At 45.7% G+C, this 16,621-nt stretch overlaps 1 protein-coding gene across 1 annotated transcript in view; it reads right to left on the reverse strand.

Moving 5' to 3' along the window:
* The window catches only part of LOC129132199 (alpha-2-macroglobulin-like protein 1), a 28,221-nt gene extending 11,883 nt beyond the window's left edge, over positions 1-16,338 (reverse strand). The window contains exons 1-24 of the mRNA XM_054651233.2: positions 16,271-16,338; positions 15,474-15,657; positions 14,176-14,226; positions 13,689-13,833; positions 12,978-13,030; positions 12,644-12,664; positions 12,071-12,230; positions 11,415-11,499; positions 10,922-11,033; positions 9,547-9,655; positions 8,876-8,985; positions 7,927-8,091; positions 7,411-7,635; positions 6,455-6,518; positions 5,866-6,011; positions 5,148-5,294; positions 3,762-3,935; positions 2,651-2,756; positions 1,988-2,096; positions 1,668-1,893; positions 1,324-1,450; positions 1,062-1,183; positions 837-888; positions 434-517 (exon numbers count right to left, since the gene is read on the reverse strand). Coding sequence (XP_054507208.2) covers positions 434-517; positions 837-888; positions 1,062-1,183; positions 1,324-1,450; positions 1,668-1,893; positions 1,988-2,096; positions 2,651-2,756; positions 3,762-3,935; positions 5,148-5,294; positions 5,866-6,011; positions 6,455-6,518; positions 7,411-7,635; positions 7,927-8,091; positions 8,876-8,985; positions 9,547-9,655; positions 10,922-11,033; positions 11,415-11,499; positions 12,071-12,230; positions 12,644-12,664; positions 12,978-13,030; positions 13,689-13,833; positions 14,176-14,226; positions 15,474-15,657; positions 16,271-16,338 — 2,845 coding nt within the window. The remainder of the gene's footprint in view (positions 1-433; positions 518-836; positions 889-1,061; positions 1,184-1,323; positions 1,451-1,667; positions 1,894-1,987; positions 2,097-2,650; positions 2,757-3,761; positions 3,936-5,147; positions 5,295-5,865; positions 6,012-6,454; positions 6,519-7,410; positions 7,636-7,926; positions 8,092-8,875; positions 8,986-9,546; positions 9,656-10,921; positions 11,034-11,414; positions 11,500-12,070; positions 12,231-12,643; positions 12,665-12,977; positions 13,031-13,688; positions 13,834-14,175; positions 14,227-15,473; positions 15,658-16,270) is intronic.
* Positions 16,339-16,621: the final 283 nt, after the last annotated feature.

A 16,621-nucleotide genomic window follows, 5' to 3' on the forward strand; every position in this document is an offset into this window, starting at 1 on the left:
TGAAGCAAAAGGACTGCTGCATTCCCTAGGCTCTACTGGCATCCTAGAAAAGAGCCAGTCCCTTCTGAACAGACATGATTGAGATTTCTGGTGACCCTTCCTACATTAGGCCAGCACAGAAAGGAAAGCCATCATGGTTCTGGGAGGAGGAAAGGAAGCTTGAGGGGGTCTGAGGAAAAGTAAAGAGAGCTGTCATTCCTGAGTGGGTATCAAGATGGGAAAGGAATTGCAAAGACAACATTGGTGGAAATACGCAAGGATTGTTTTGGTTCACTTAAATATTGGAAAAGATTACTTGATCAATATTTCTGAGGCTAATGTCACACCCCTTACAAATTATCTCATTAGGAGCTGGGTCAATGCATTAATAAGGCCAAAGCTTTACGCAAGTTTTTTTCACCACAGACCCAAGAGCAGGAAAAGCCTTTCTCACCAATCACAGAGAACGTGACTCGGGCAGATCCCTCCAGCACTTCTGCAGGCAGAGTCAGGGAGAATTCTTCAGAGATGGTGTTATCTGAGGAAGGCAGAACCCAGACATTTATCCCATGAAAGAAACTATTTGTACAAGTGAAACATCCAAGGAGACCCAGGTGAAGCATAGTGTGACATCGAGTCACAGGAGCCAAGACTTGCAAACACATGCCTTAATTCAGGAAATTTTGCCAGGTAAAAGATTGACAAGGACAAATTATAGTGGTTGTTCTCCCAGGCAGGATGGTGCCGCCAGTGCTTGCTCTCTGATTCATTCCCTCCCTCCTCTGGGTATTTGCAGTTACCCTATCCCTTCCATCCTGGTCTCATATCAATGGCAGTCAGGAATTTTTGTCCCCTACCTGCAGGACAGAGAAAGGCATTTTGGGTCTTCTCTTGTAGGACACCTCCTGGCTGCAGATGGAGACAGAGTAGTTCAGATAGGGAGGACAGGAAAGGAAGACACCTTGCCTTAGCAAGTTGGTCTGATGTCCAAGAAGGGGCTAAACTTCCTGTTAGCATCTTGCTGACTGCCCCAGGGGACAAACCCTGTCACCAGGGGTTCTCCACCCTGAGATGTGACCAACCTTCACAAGCAGAGATTTTATCACTGCGTCTCTCCCTCCTTGCAAAGGTGTCACAGCAATCTTGTTAGCACACAGACTGTGTGACTCTTCTGCCACGCTGCTCACAGTGACGTTCACTCTGCCTGCAGGGAGCACAGGGACACGTTGCTGAGCACTTCCAGCAGACAGCTGTATGTACAAGCATTAGATCCAGACATGCAGACATGGGCAAGCTCCACCCCTCCTCCCACGAGCTGCCCCGCATCCCTCTGCCCAGCCTCACCCAGCTTGGTGGCCATCACGTTCCACACGAAGGTTTTTGCTTCGTTGGCACAGAGGCAGCTGGTGAACTGGCAGCTTGGACAGGCATCCACCTTCAGTTCTGGGGTCTCTGTGAGAGTGGTGTGGACCTGAGCATGGTTGGATGTACAGGCACACATTGGGTTAGTGTTAGTAACAGGCACTGCACCAAGCAGCAAATACCTGGGTGATAAAGTGCAAGGTTATGCTTTATGTCCCAGATACCAGCATCAAGGGCTCCTGAGGAGCTCAGAGTTTGTCTTTGGGCTCAAGATTTTGTTCTGACAGAGGCCATGTAACTGGGGAAACTCGCTTGGAGGGACTCACCTGGATACAGTCCTTGAGGTAGTTGAAGACAGTGGCTTTTAGCTTGAAAGTCTCTCCTTGGATCACAGAGTATGGCAGTGATACATCCACAAAGAATGGCTGGAAGACCCTAAGAGAGGTCAGAGGTGAGAAACCAAAGCCAATATCGGCAACACAGAAGGTGTTGGCATTCCATTCTGTGATGGTGTCAGGTACAGCAACTTGGAGAGATGCTTGTCCGTCATCCCTGCAGCAAGAAGCAGAAGAGGAGGACATGCTTAGAAGCAGTCAGAATACTCCAGGAGTGTCCCTGGGGAAGGATGGCAGAGGCTGTTACCTACCCAACAGATACCAAATCCCAAATCCAGGTCTCTGGGAAAAGCGTCCGTGGTTTTGGCTTCTCCTTGTCATCAGAGTGAGGTCTAGAATCAGCATGGGTAGCTTGGCTGCCTGGTAGGGAGCAAGTGATACCTCAGAAAACAGCACATATAACTACAGGTGAAACTAGCTCTTCATTCACAGGCAATCTAACACAAACCACAAATGTTTTGTGACACAGAATGTGAGTGGACAGGGCTGGTGTTTCAATGAGAATCTGACACAGTGGGGGTATATTTGGGGAACAGAGCTTTAGGGAGACAGAGCTGGATAGAGTTTAGCCCAAGGCTCAGTCTGACAGATCCAAATTTGGTCTGGATGCAGCAGGAGACAGCACACTGAAATGGAGTCACACTCCTTTAAATAATCTGTGAAAGTGCTGGTAGAAAGCGCACTACATTCTGTATGAAAAACAGTGAACACAGGGACACCAAGAAAGCATGGAGATTTGAGCTTCTACCTGTGATTTGTGAATCAAGTCCATTGAAATGGACACAAGCTTTGTTGCTGTTATACACAAACAAGAAACACAGCAGGATGGGGCTCAGTTGTCTCAGCTGCAGGCTGGCCAGAACTGGGAGAGGGAAGACCCTTCACTAAAGAAGTTGGACATGTCTGTTCCTTACCAAGAATAGAGTTTTTTCTTAGAAATATCTTTTTATGAAACTCTGGAAGCACACAGGAAACAGGTTTCTTGATTCTAGTGTTGGTAAATATTTTCATGCGCAGTTTCTGGGAAAATAGTACAGACAGTAAATCATTGATAAATAAAAGGGAACAAGGAATGTTGAAATTATCTCATGATCATGGGTATCAAATGGGGGCTGGTGGCCAGTGGTGAAACATTTTTAAATGCTGCTTCTTTATATGCATAACTTTGTGGCTCAGACTCTGACCAATGCATGAGGAATGGAAACCAGTTTCTGAGGAATACTGGGAGCAACTATTTCTTCTCATACAAGCAGATTTCAACTAGATGTGCACTTCATATGCCCAACCCTAGCAATGACACACAGTTTAAGGAATAATCATCTAGGAGACAGCACAATAACATGCCTTTTGAAGGGAATCAGGTTCTGTATTTTTGTGGTAGAGTTCGGTCAAATTAAGAAACCCGTGCAATTCAGACATTTTGGGTTGTTTTCATTGTGTTGTTACCCTCTTCTCCTATTTTGAGGTGCTTCAACTCATATATTTTGCATATATTTCATTAAAGAGCATTCTGCCAGAAGCAGCACTCAGCACTTCTTGCATTTCAGTTAGCAGACATGTTAACACTTTTCTGGCTATCATGCTTGTTAGCATATCAGTTTATTTTGTTGTTTGTCTTGACAGTTAGCTATAAAGCCAAACTGTGAAAGACTTCCTTTTATTTAAACTGCTTGAGGATAAGTAAGGAGATGCTCAATGAAACACAGAATAAAGCAGTTTGTAAATACAATAATAGCCAAGTAGTGATAGGTCAGAATATGGTGAGGTGCTCAGGTGTTACTGCTGTATTCTTGCCACCCACCCTTTGTAGTTATGGGAGCCTGAAGTAAATTTGTTCATTCTTACATTATCTTCTTCTTATCAGGTGGTTTGTACTGTGCTTACTCAGCTTTCCCCATAGTCCCCAAATGAGTGTGGCTACAGTGGACAACATGGAACAGATGACTTCTTGTAGGCATTCAGGACAGCATATTGGAACACACTAGGGGAAAGTTGGGAAAGTTTAGAGGAGGTGTAGGCACTCACCTTAAACAGGTTATAGACATCAGCCTCACTTTGGTACCATGGTGCACCCATCCTAGCCTTTTTGTGGGGTCTGGGCTGCTGGGGCAGGCAAGGGTATGCCTCAAAGTCTTCCAGGCGGTAAGGCAAGCCTCGTCCCCCAAACATGAAGTTGTTATTGAAGATTTTATAATACAACTGCAATGGAAAAACACAGGTTTTCAAACAGAGCTGGCCAACAACCACGTGTATGGGTCAAACTTTTGGGTTGTAGCCTTCTATTCCGTATTGAAGAGCTTTGCAGTTGAGGAAGTTGGCACTGACCCAGCTTACACTAAAGTACATAATATAAAGGACATATATAGGATAATATATACTAAAGGACATCATTCCAAGCAGTGGATGTAGACAAGCAGCTTTTAGGCTGCAAGACAGTTCAAGCCTTTCAACACCAGGGTGCAAAATTAGGATAAAAATGCTTCAGTTTAAATACAAGGTATTTGCACATCTGATCTACATATTTAAAGATTATTACTTTAAATACCTGTCAGCAGATGATGCAAGTGCTCTGCACTAGGACAGCATCCCTATGAAATGGACCACCAGATCACACTGTGGGCCCTATCAACTGGTGTAGTGCATCCCCCTGGATTTGGTGAGGCTTCTTTGTAACACAATGTACTGCTATAATTTAACTTACTACTTTGCATGAGGCATGTACCTGTTTTATCTCTGGTACACATTGTGGATTTATGCTAGGATTTTCAGGTTTTGCAGTATTTTTACTCCAAGTTTTATATTAATTCCTCTGAAACATGCAGCTGCTTTAAGGTAGGTGCCTCCAACCCTTCTCCAACCCTCAGAATCCACCTGGGTGCTGACAAAATACTGACCACTTTTCACCAGCCACTGTGTGCTCTGGGTGCTCTCATCTAGCTACTGTTTTCTAAAGAACTGCTCCAAAACACTGATCTGTTGCATGGTTTTAACTCAGCAGTGATTGGGGCAGAGAGATAGGAGGACCCTGCCAGGGCAAAATTCCATTTTAAAGGCTTAACCTCACAGTTTGGTGGAAGATGGTAGAGCAGAGATGTGGATGTGAGGGAGGCTGCTAAGCACTCTCCCTCCAAGCAGATAGCACCAGCATCTCCTTGAAGTGGCCCTCTCTGCCTCCCCCTGCAGTGCCATGTAGCATCCACCAGCCTTCAGGCAGAGGCTCACAGCACAGAGCTGAGGATGAGAGACACAATCACCCCATAACTGCTCAGGAGAGGCCGATGAAGGGGCATGGCAGGGCAGCCACCTAACACTGCAGCTGTCCTGGGATGTCCTGTGGGCTTCCTGCCACCCATGCGTGGAGGCAGAAGGCAGGCAGATGTTAGGAAGTTGGACAGGGCAGGCTGCACTCACGCTGTGTGCTGTTGGGATTTTGTTGCTCTTCAGGAGGACGCTCTTGTCGACAGCTCGCACAGAGCACAAGGACCCTGGAGCAGCCATGAGGTTCAGTCTGACTTGTGAGCCTGGGACCTCCTCCTTGTGTGAGAATTCCAGTGCCACCTACAAAAGAAGACAAGGTCTGGGGGCTTAGCCTTGGAGAGTGGGACCCTCTGACTCTTATATGTCTGGGTTGCAGAGGGAAAGACTTTGAATAAGGTAGGGAAGGGGGATGAAGTGCTGAATCAAGCCATCCTGGAAATCCATTGGGAAGGTTAAAGGGGCTGCAGTGCACACAGCCCTAGCCAGAATTCCTCTACCACCACACATCCACCACCCTCTGATCCAGAACTACCACAGGGAGCTAAGCAGACAGGTTTCTCTTCTGTGTTAGGGAGCATATGAGGGACAGTGTGTTCCCAAGTCACTAACAGGGAATGGGGGGAAAAAAGAGTTCAAGGGAACCTGGTTTACTCCTTGAGCAAAGCTTGCCAGTTGGTGTTGTGGAGAGCAGAACTAGGAATTCAGGGAGAAGGAGGCTACCTGTCTTGTTTCCCACCCAAAATACTTGGGCATCTGGTTTTGCATATATCCAGCTTACACCATTTGGATGAGGATAAAACAGGACCAGGAACTACAGCAGATCAGAGCACATCAGCAATGCTATCACACTCCTTGTGTGATTTCTGCTCACCTGATGGCTAAAGCACATTTCTACATCAAACTGCTCCATATCAGCCACCACCTCTCCGTCTGAGAAGATCGCATACACCAGAAGCTTGATGTCAGGCAGGAAATCATTGCCAACAGGCAGAGTCAATGAGAAGGAGCCCTGCAGATCTGCACTAGGCAGCAGCAAGGAAGAGAGGGACAACATCCAAACAAATCAACTCACTGGAGTGGGACACACATTAAGAATCAAAAGAGGGACTTAACAATTTCTACCTTGCAGATAAGAACACCCCACAAAGACAATGTCACAAATTAGCAATAAACCAAGCATACCAGCCATTTCTTTGACTCATGTTTTCTCCAAATGTACAAGTTAGCAGCAAAGTCATAAGATTGGATATTATATCAATTAGCCAAGACAGAAGGAGCAGTTGCCTAGAAAGACTCTGAATTGAGAGGAGATTGTGTTGGTCTTAGGAGAAGGATCACCACTAAGAACTCAGTTCAATATTTCCCACCTGTGGATAAGAATAACACCTGCAGACAGAGTCACTGGAGAGTGGTCAGTTTTCTGGAGTGTGTTACGAGACACTTCTCATGTTTTTACTCACTCTCATGCTGGGTAATTGGCACCTTCTTCTTTCTGCTGAAAAGGATCTTGCCTTTTGCTATCACCTAAAGAAAAAGAGAAGTGCCACTCAAGGGTCTGAATTACAAGAGCATGAGGAGAGTGTGAATAGAACACGGGAAGAGAGGATGGCATCTGACAAATGTTGCCCCAGAAGTTCCTCTGGCGGGACATGATTTCCATTTCCATCTCTGCAGCAGAGATGCTGATGGTATAACTGGGTAGGACTTGAGAGGTGTTGGTCAGGCCATGAGAAGGTGGGGCTGCGTGCAAAGCCAGGTACTTCTGAAGCTATGGGCTATGAAGCTCTGCTCTTAAGACCCTGTGAACTCTGATGTTTGCATTACTAGTATCCAGTACTTTTTGATCCTATGAGTGAGTCCAGTCCAGTAACCAAGACAGAGATAACCTCTCAGCTAGGCTTCAGTCACACCCTTGTTTTGACTCACTTTCTTGAAAGTGGACTTCATGAAAACTCTATTGCATACCTCTGGTGTGCATCAAGGCCCTGTGCAAGGGCCTCTCAAGCTTTTCCCTGCGAAGATACAGGTGGGGGAATGTCAGCTGCCCCAGAGATTGCCTCTTAGTTCTCAGACAGATTGCCCCAGACACATATAGACATCTGGGGCTCACCTTCTGGGCAGAGTTCAGGCTAGCCAGCCAATGCCATCCATGTGGACATAAGAGAAAGTAGGGCAAATGGCAGGCATCTATCACCCAAGCTTAAGTCAAGACATGGATTACAAAGCAATGCAGCTGGGGGCTAGGAGCAAGTCCAGGAACTGGAAAGCAGGCACAGGTTTGGGCAGAACAGAAGTCACAAGCTGACTGTCTAGGAGTAGCTTTATCTTTCCTTTGAGTATCTCTTTGCTGTGAGAAAAGGGTAAAATGCCAGTAAGCATAACCTTGCCCTGAGAATCAGCTGTCTTCTGTGCTCACCAAGTAGTAGAAATCAATGTGGTCTTCTTCAGAGCTGAGTTTATTCTGGGAAAGGATATAATCCACCTGCACTTCCTGCTCTTGATCACAGAACATCATGCCATCCTTGGCCTTGATCTCCAGGAAGCTGTTGCTCTCAGAGTAGAAAGGTTTCAGCCAATGGAAGTCCTCTCCTTCAACTTCACCAGAAAATGAACTGTCGTCACCTGGAGGGCGGTGGGTACCCTTCCGAGCACATAAACACAAGGTGGCAATACAATTGGTACCAAGTGATGCAAGGGAACTTGTACACCTGCTGAAACTCTGTTATCACCTGAGCTGATGGCAGACTGCACATCTCTGTGCCTAAAATAATTTGTTGAAACATCATTTTAAAGTCTCTTACAAGATTTCTTCTTACAAAGTTTTAGCAAAAATCTAAGCCTAGTAGATTTGACCACAATCTCATTTTTCCTCTTATCTTTTCATGGAACAAACCCCACACCAGACAAAAGATTTTCAGTGGCTGGTACTCACCCTCAGAGAAACCATCGTGCTGTTCCAACTGGTGGTATCCAGTGTGAAGTGAGCTTCCCCCATCTCATCTGTGAGGAGTGACAGCTGTGTCTCCTCATCATTGACATCAACTATTAGATGGACTGTTTCATTACTGAGGGGAGACTCTTCACTGCGGAAGATCATCTGTAGGGAAAGGGGGGAAGTTAACACCCTGTTGTGCCAGACTCTGAGGCACTGTCAGTGCTTAATATTAATTGCTTCTATCACTTGGTTCCCTCAGCCCTTCTAGCTTTCAGACCAGTTGGAAGGATCCAAATAAAAGTCTAATAAATACATGAAACCAACAATTTGAAGCTGTTCAGGACTGGAACAAAATAGTAATACAGGCAAATGAGACACCTCTGTTGGGGGAAAAGGTGAACTCTTCAGATCCTGAGGTGTTTCTTGGACAATGCTGGAGGATCTTTGATGATCAAAAAGAGATTTGTCCCCAACAACTTAACACTTGCTGTTCCTTGCCCTCCGTGCTGAGGTCAGTACTGGCCCAGGTGAAAGTGTTTCTAGCCCCAGGACAGCAGTCCTGGCATCACCCAGGTGACCCAAGCCAGAAATGAGTGCCAGTGAACTGATGTGCAAGGCTTTAGAGATTTCTGCCAAGTTACCATGAGTTTTCATCCAAAGGGAATGTTATGTGCCTGCTGACGCACCCCCATCCCATATGCACAGATTAGTTTCAGGAGATGCTCCTGGAGAAGCCTCCAGAAACTGCAGCTGGCCCCAGAATTCCAGTCCAGGAAATATACTATGTTAGGATGGGGAGAAAAAAATTTCTTCTACACAAGGCTTCACTCCTAGTTTCTGGGTGCCAGCAGAGCAGCATTGACTTTCCTGGAGACTGTTCCTTTCTTCCCACAAGAGATTTTATCTGTGATGCATTCTGAGCAGAGAAGGGATCCATGAATGTTACCTTCCCTGTGTATGGTATCCCTTGTTTGTAGAATGGATGGAGGTTGATAAACTCTACAGCTTTCTTTATCCATGCAACAGAAATTTGAGCCGTTTCCTCAGAATGGGCTCCTGGGTGGGGAAATGAAAAATCTGTTGAATCTCAAGCAGTGCTCTTAGGGAAGCAGAAGTAAAAAACGTACTTCAACACTACCTATAACATCTACAAGCTCTAAATTTAGGAGAGAAAATACATTCTTCTAGGATATTATTCCATCAAGCTTTCTGGGCTTCCTGCTTCATGACATGATGCATAATAGGCTATAAGTATCTATTTACATATAGATTTATGTATCTATTTTACATATAGGTTTATTTGTTTGTGGTTTTTTAAGATAAAGGGAAACTAGATGACTGTTTAAACAGTCTAGGACTTTATAACTGGCTGAGGAACACCCTGGTGTCCAGGCAATCACTATGACGTTACACACATATGAAGGGAGGTGAACAGTGGAAGGATTAGGAAATCTGGTCAAAACAGATGGAAGAGGTATTAGAATAGAGACTATTGCCATAACAGAAGACATGGGAACCTTCGAGTTACTTTTTCAAAAGAAATTCCACTGCCACATAAAGACCAAAGCCAAAAATGTTGCCTGTGAAGAAGAGAATGCTCCACTTATTATCCAGTACCTGTTCCATTTTCCACCACTTTTCCTTTTGCAATTATGTAGCTGTCAGCTTCATTTATTTCCAGAGCTTCTGTCTTTATTGTGAAAGTAGCGCAGCCATCCTTGTTTGTCTGCACAGAGAGGAGAACAGAGAGAATGAGTGTGGTGTGGAGGAAGACAAACTGTTCCATAGATGCCGGGCAATCCTAAAGAAGTATTTACAGATATTTTTGGAACAGAGGAAAGCTCCCAAATCCTAACTGCAGAAACCCATCATGGATACCTTAGGCAGAAAAGAAATCAATATGCTTGGATTAAACAATCACAAAAAAGTGTCAAAAAAAAAAAGTACTTAAGGCAAATCACATAAGGGTTAATTATGTCACAGAGAATCTCAGGAGACTGGATTCAGCCCAAATCCTGTAGCTGAGAGAGCATGAATTTCATGATGGGAGCTAAAGGTCTCCCTGAAATGCGATGACCCTGATGAATAAAGCCTGACAGTGTGGCTTTCCAGACATGACCATTCCTGTGACATGGCCATATGAAACACAGGCATCCTGCCAGGTACAGATGGGAAGAGCTTTGCCAATCCTTGAGGCAGAGCCTGGGTATAGCCAGTGTTTCTAGCCATGCCTGAGAAGTGCTCCTCAGAACCTTTCAGGGCCTCTTACATGCCATGTGGAGCTGGCATTCAGCTGATGTTTTGCACAGCTAAGACTGCACAGCATTCCAGCTGGAGTGCATTTTAAAAGATGCAGAGATCCAGCTAGATTTTTCTATTCTGGCTCATTGCTGGCTGGTCTGACATTTAAAAATATTTTCCTGTGACTTTCAGGCCAAAATCCGTGCATCTGAAACCCGTGGGAAAAAAACAAATGCGAAGCATAACCACAAAAAATAATGGACACAGATGAGAAGAAAATGTAACCAGCAATGGACATAATTTCAGACCAGACACTAGCAAGTTTTAGATGACTCATTGTGCAGGGGTAGAGCAAGAAACAGGGCATGGATCCACAGTCCATGTGGTGCTCTGATAGCTTGATTATTGGTGGGCATGGTCACAGGGCTGAATAGGCCAGTGATCTGAATAGCCCCACGAGATGGGGTGATCTGATTGCACACAATGTGATACAGACCCTTGGAAAAGGTCCCAGGCACCACTGCTTCCCATGGCTTACACTTTCTCCCAAAGCACGGAGTCAGGAATGCACAGCTAGAGCAGTAATTCAAGCCCAGGGTTATGGGAAGAGGAATCAGTGGTCTGATCATGTCCAGCAACTGGGAAGACACCAGACTGAACAGGTTGGTACCCATCTGAGGTGCATTGCAGCAGGTTAAGGGGGCAGAAACACATTTCCAGACACTTTTTGATCTCCTATTTGTTCACCTACCCAGCTGTTTTGCTTCTGAATCGCTGAACTTGTAGAATTGCCTTTCATGTCCTGGGAGCGTGTCATAACAGTGATTTCTACTTTCCCTTGAACAGGCTTCCCATAAGTATACCTATGTCAAAAGAGAGAAACATTCACCAAAAGACAGTCTGCTGAAATATTGGTATAGGACACCTCCCATCCTCATCAGGGGAAGTGGAGTCCAGAGAGCTTTGCTTTGTACCATGTTTGCTCAGGAACTTTAGCTCATCCTTTAAAATCATTTTGCATCCCTCTCCACCCACTACACCCAGCATCTTTAGTGTCCTTCAGCCTCACAGTAAGTGACCAGGTGTGACAAGGAGCCCATTCCAGAGTGTGATCTGTCTCCCCAAGACACAGGGTAATGCAAAAAGATCGTACTGACAAGTGGAAGACCACTTCTTTTTCTTGAGCAATCTGGAGGTGAAAGTGGAGTCAAAGGGCAGAGATCACAATGGTGTCATGTACTCACTTGCCACAGACAACCAGTTGAAATTCCTCATCTGATGTAGTGATATGTGGAGGGTGCTCAATTTCCACCTCAAATTTTTTCAGCACTGTATGGAAGAGAGTAGGATAAGGATGGAGGAAAAAACCAATGGATGGTATGGATGACTGTGGACACTGAGAGAAGCTGTAGCTGCAGTTCAGATGAGGGAAAGACAGTGACATCTCCAGTTCTTCAGCACCATGCTGCAGTCGAGTTACTCCCTCCAGCCACACCATCCTGTACTTGCTGCTGCAATTGTACATGGGACTGCTTTCTACTCCAGCTCAGGCAAGGCACATGGCACAAGGTTTTGTCTTTACCAATGGCAATTAATGGGACCAAGGCATGATTCCACTTCCCATTACAGGAGCTGACTGGAGTGGACGACACACCTAGCTCAGCAAAACGTGCTCATTGCAGGGCCCAGATGCAGGTAGAATGAGATGTCAGCCCACGGCCTCTCCTTTGTACCCTGTGTAGCTGCAGAACCTCCAGCCCCATGTGAGATGTGCACACAGACCCATCCATGCTTGTGTCCATTCTGTTGTTCTCCCAAGGCAAAAGGTGGGATGGACACTCTGCTCTCTCCTCCAGCTACCCACACTGCTTTTCCCGCCCCTCTGATGTTGGAGTCTCACCATATTCCTCAACACTGAATTTTTTATAAGCCATGTTCTGCTGCACTGAGATGGTATAATACCCAAGGGATGCTTCAGACGCCAGGGGGAAGGATAGATCCACAATGCCATGATTTGACTTTACATTCAGCCACTCAGCAATATGGTTGTATTCAGGATCCTGTTTGGGAAAGGACACGCAGAGCCACAAGTCACATTGGGCACATGTACCTGGCAGGTCCAGCCATACTCAGGCACAAGAAGGCACTACAAGGCCTTAAATTTGACCCAGTAGAGAGGACTCTAGATTGCCAGGAGAGATACCTTTGCTTCCCTCCAGTATTATTTTAGTAAACTTGGGAATTACAGAGGCTGCCCAGAACAGTAAAGCTACTGGGAAGTGGCAACATCATAACACTATGGGAAGGAGAAGCAGCTGTGCTGACCACCTAGAAGCTGACCACACAGAAAAACCTTCAGCTGAACCTGAACTATAACCATAACTTCATGAAGTTACATTTGTGGCACAACTCTGGGAGTGAAGGATCACAGTAGAAGAGACAGATATATCCCTTTGGTCACTTTGTCACTTACCAACAGCCATATCTGGGAATACTGTAAAAACAAGAGAAATACAATCTCAGTTTTGTAAAACAGCATCCATGTGAACCAGTATAGAGAACTCTGCCTGACATGAGTCCCTGAACAGAAATTCCTGCCCCATCCAGACCCCACAGTACATCTCCTCCTCCCTCTGTGCCAGCTTACACCTGTCTTTCTTCAAGGGACCAGTGAATAAGTGGTTTCCTTCTAAGATAATTTATTCTTATGGCTTAACAGGTATGAAAGGAGATATCTTGTTCATGAGCCTCTCAACATGTCTCATGCTGAAGCTCCTACTTCTAGAAAAGCACAAAGTGATACTCACCTCATTTTTAATGACCTTAAGGTTCTCATCAAGGTTCACAATTCTAAATTTCACTGTAGAAATAAAGAAAAACATAGTAAAGTATTCTGGCTGCTACATGTCCTTGCACAAACTTGCTTCTCCTTTTCTATGCTCCAGTATTCATGTCTCTCTGTTTACCTCAGAGATGCTCAGGTCTTTGCCCAACCAGCCCTCCCCAGAACCTCCCACCCCAGAGGGCTTTGTCTGGGAGGCTTATACACAGCTGTGTGCTGCAGAACCCCACTGCCTTTACCTAGAGAGATCACAAATTGGGGTAAACAGTGGGCTTGTCTATAGTGGAGTCTGTCTGCAGTCCATTCATATTGTGAAGACTGTGGGGACTCTGTAATTCTACAGTTTGGAACTGACACTCTAGGTTTTACTCAAGTATGAACAACAGTCTTCAAGGCTGACCAGTGTCCTGGAGAGCCCTGGCTTTCCCTTTAGGTCTCACTAGAGATATGGCACCAAAACAACACCCAGGAACAGCAGGTTGGGAATTTGGTGTAGCACACCTTGGAGGGCAGCATCCTGGCTCAAACTGTTCCTAGAAACACTGGATAATAGAGATCTGCTTCCTTCCATCTCCAACAACCTTAGCTTGCTGCACTTGGTGAAATCTTCCCTCCAGGTGTGGCTGCTATCTTGACCCTTCCCTCCCCATTTCAATATGCTGCCTTCTTGCCTTACCTGTTTCTCCAGGTTTGTAGAAGTCCTTGTCTGTCTCTATCAGAATTATATTCCTCTGGGGCTTGACCAGAACTTTTTTGTTACCGTCAAGGAGCACATTGTCTCCACTGTGGATCAGGACATGCAGAGAAGCCACCTCCTCTGACTGTCAGGTTAAAAAAAAAATAAAAAATTACCTCAGACTACAAAGAGCTTGAAAGCAAACCAGAGGCACTTGTCCTTCCAAAATCTCCAATGTCCCCCTCTTCCTTTCACCTACTCTGAGTAAAGTCTCTCCTTTCCCCAGTCGTAATCTTCTTTTTTTGTCCAGCTTCTTCATTCCCTTTTCTTTGCCCTTCTGCTTGTCATGTTTGCCTCTTTGCACATTTATTTTTCCTCTTCACTATCTTTCCCCCCCTGTATCTCCAACATTAACATTGCTCAGGCACAGGAGAGGCTGAAGCCCTCTAATTTGTAAGAGGAGAGGCAGACAAGAGACATGTCCTACCTCTGTCTCGGAATCATCTGTTCCCGCAGGAATTAACATGAAGTCTGGCACCTAGGTTGATTGACACAAGGAAATGGAAGAAAATTCATCAGAAACTTTGCATCTTATCACATGTATAAGACATCATCTCACTGTTAAAAAATCCCCAAACTTCAGAGTCCAAATTCTTCCGTATGACTCTGTAACCCACTTGTGATGGAGAAGTAGTCACTGCCTTGTTAATGAACTTAATAGTGAACTGACCAACATGTCCATCTCCCACTTAACATAAATGAGAGAGTTTTATGGAACTAAGTAAACCATAGGAAAGTCAGATCCTAAGCAATGAGAGATGGGATACTGATGAGACAAACACAGGACATCTCAGCATCAGAGAGACCAAGCTCAGCAGGAGGAAGATTTTTTTTTTTTGGTGGTTTTTATTTTTTGCTAACAGCAGACTTCCTTGGCTTTCCAGAACCAGGACTTGCTCTCTCCTAAAGGTTGGCACCAAACTCTTAATTAATCATTGTCATGTTGATGTAAAGCCCAAAAGTGACTACAGCCCCTCCTTGAATTCTGCTGAGTCTGCAGGGCAATCAGGGCATAGGCACAGTGACTTTGTGCTGTGCCGAGGAAAACAGGGGCAGTTTGTAGAGCCTCAGCACCACACACATCTCCATGGCTCTCCAGAAACGTAGCTGAAGGTTCTGTAGTCAGTGTGTGTAGACAAGCTAACTGGAGCAGTTAGCAATGACAGGAACTCAAGCCACTCCAGAAATATCCAGAAATATCCTTGGTGAAATTCAATTCATCGTTGGTTCAGTGCCATCACAGCTACATTAAAGCAAGCTCAATATCTATGCAGGCTGCAACTACATCTGGCAATGTAGGTGCAGCTTTAGAGCACAATGGTCCTCTTGGAGCTGAAGGGGTAGGCTCCTGAGGAAACAAGGATGAAAAGAAAGTATTGGCAATGCATTGACTTTTGCTGTGATATACAAGCACTTTTAGGGGCAAAACACTGATTAAACTGAAAATAAATATTTAGCACCACACTTTAAGTAGGATGAAATGTGCTGATACAGATCAAAAGAAATCTGTTCTTTTCTATAAAAATCTTTTTATACATAGAAAAGATGCCCTACTATCTTAGACTCCAGGACACTGTTGCATTTTGCCTAGCACTGGTAGGGAAATATACTTAGCCTGCTTGGAAGCTATGGCAAGGGAAAGGACAGCGTACCCAGAGAAGTGCCGTGCTCTTGTGTGGACGTGAAAGCATCCCCTGTCAAATCAGTAGCCACAGCTACACTCACCTGGAAGGTGATGCTCTGAGAAGTGCCTGGCTTCTCCACATCCTGCTCCACCAGTGTGTGATTCTGGGTTTCTGTCTGCAAGGTGACAGCCAGGTGGACAGCCTCAGTTAGGGAGCTGAAGTGAATGTAGAGCTTCTCCTCCTGGGACTGCCGAAGGATAGCAGGGAACACCACCATATAGTGACTAGAAGAGAGCAGTACACGTTCAAAAACAGGTCAGAGGCTGAGGTGGACAGGCCAGCATCCATCTCTGCTGCTTTCATGAAGAGGTGGACCAAGGGTGAGAAATGTCTGGAGGACTGCATTGAAGGAAGTTTAGCTCTTTTAAGCTCCTTTTCAAATGAGAAAGGAGGAATATGCCCAGTATAGAGAACTCCCAGTTTCTCTGTGTCACCACCCTGCCACCAGCCAGGACACAGCTGCCCAGTCCACAATGCTCCAGTTATGAGTACACAGAGCAAGGCTGTGTGAGGAAACCAAAGAAGCCAAACATTCAGTGGCTGAGGCATTAGGCTTCCATCCTCACACCAGATTTCACTCCACCAGCACAGCACAAACAGAGGCAGAACTCCTGTGGCCTCTGTAGCTTTGTGGTGTGTGCAGTGCAGCTCTTGCACAAGCCAACACTGCAGTGCTCGATGCCCGGGACTCTGCAGGAGCTGCTTCTGCTCAGCCCCCTGGGAGCCAGGCTCCCACCATCCAGCTCTGGGGTGCCAAAGAGTGCAGCCCCTCAGCACCACCCCTCAAGGACAGGCCCTTCCCCCAAGCCCCCCAACATCCAAAGGAGAGAGTCTCACGGTTCCAGGCTTGCTGCAGCTGCAACTGGGAGTAGGGTCAGGGCTAAGAGGAGCAGTGGTGCTCCCATTGCTTGGGCTGGGACAGAAAGCTGACAAGATCCACACGGGAGGAGAGAACTGCATGTACTGAGGGGTTGGAGCAATCCTAAATACCCCCTCAGATGCTCCTAGGTTCAAAGAGTAGGGGAGTTAATATATGGAGATAATATCTTTTCTAGGCTAATGACATGAGCTAATATTTACTTGCTCCCACCAGCAGCAGAGTGAAGGTCACATAACACAGTTCTCCACCCACATTTACATTCAGGAGGTATTCCAGGCCGTGGGTGCCAGGACACTGGGAAGGAATAT

This window comes from Agelaius phoeniceus, chromosome 2 (assembly GCF_051311805.1).
Source record: "Agelaius phoeniceus isolate bAgePho1 chromosome 2, bAgePho1.hap1, whole genome shotgun sequence".
NCBI lineage: Eukaryota > Metazoa > Chordata > Aves > Passeriformes > Icteridae > Agelaius > Agelaius phoeniceus.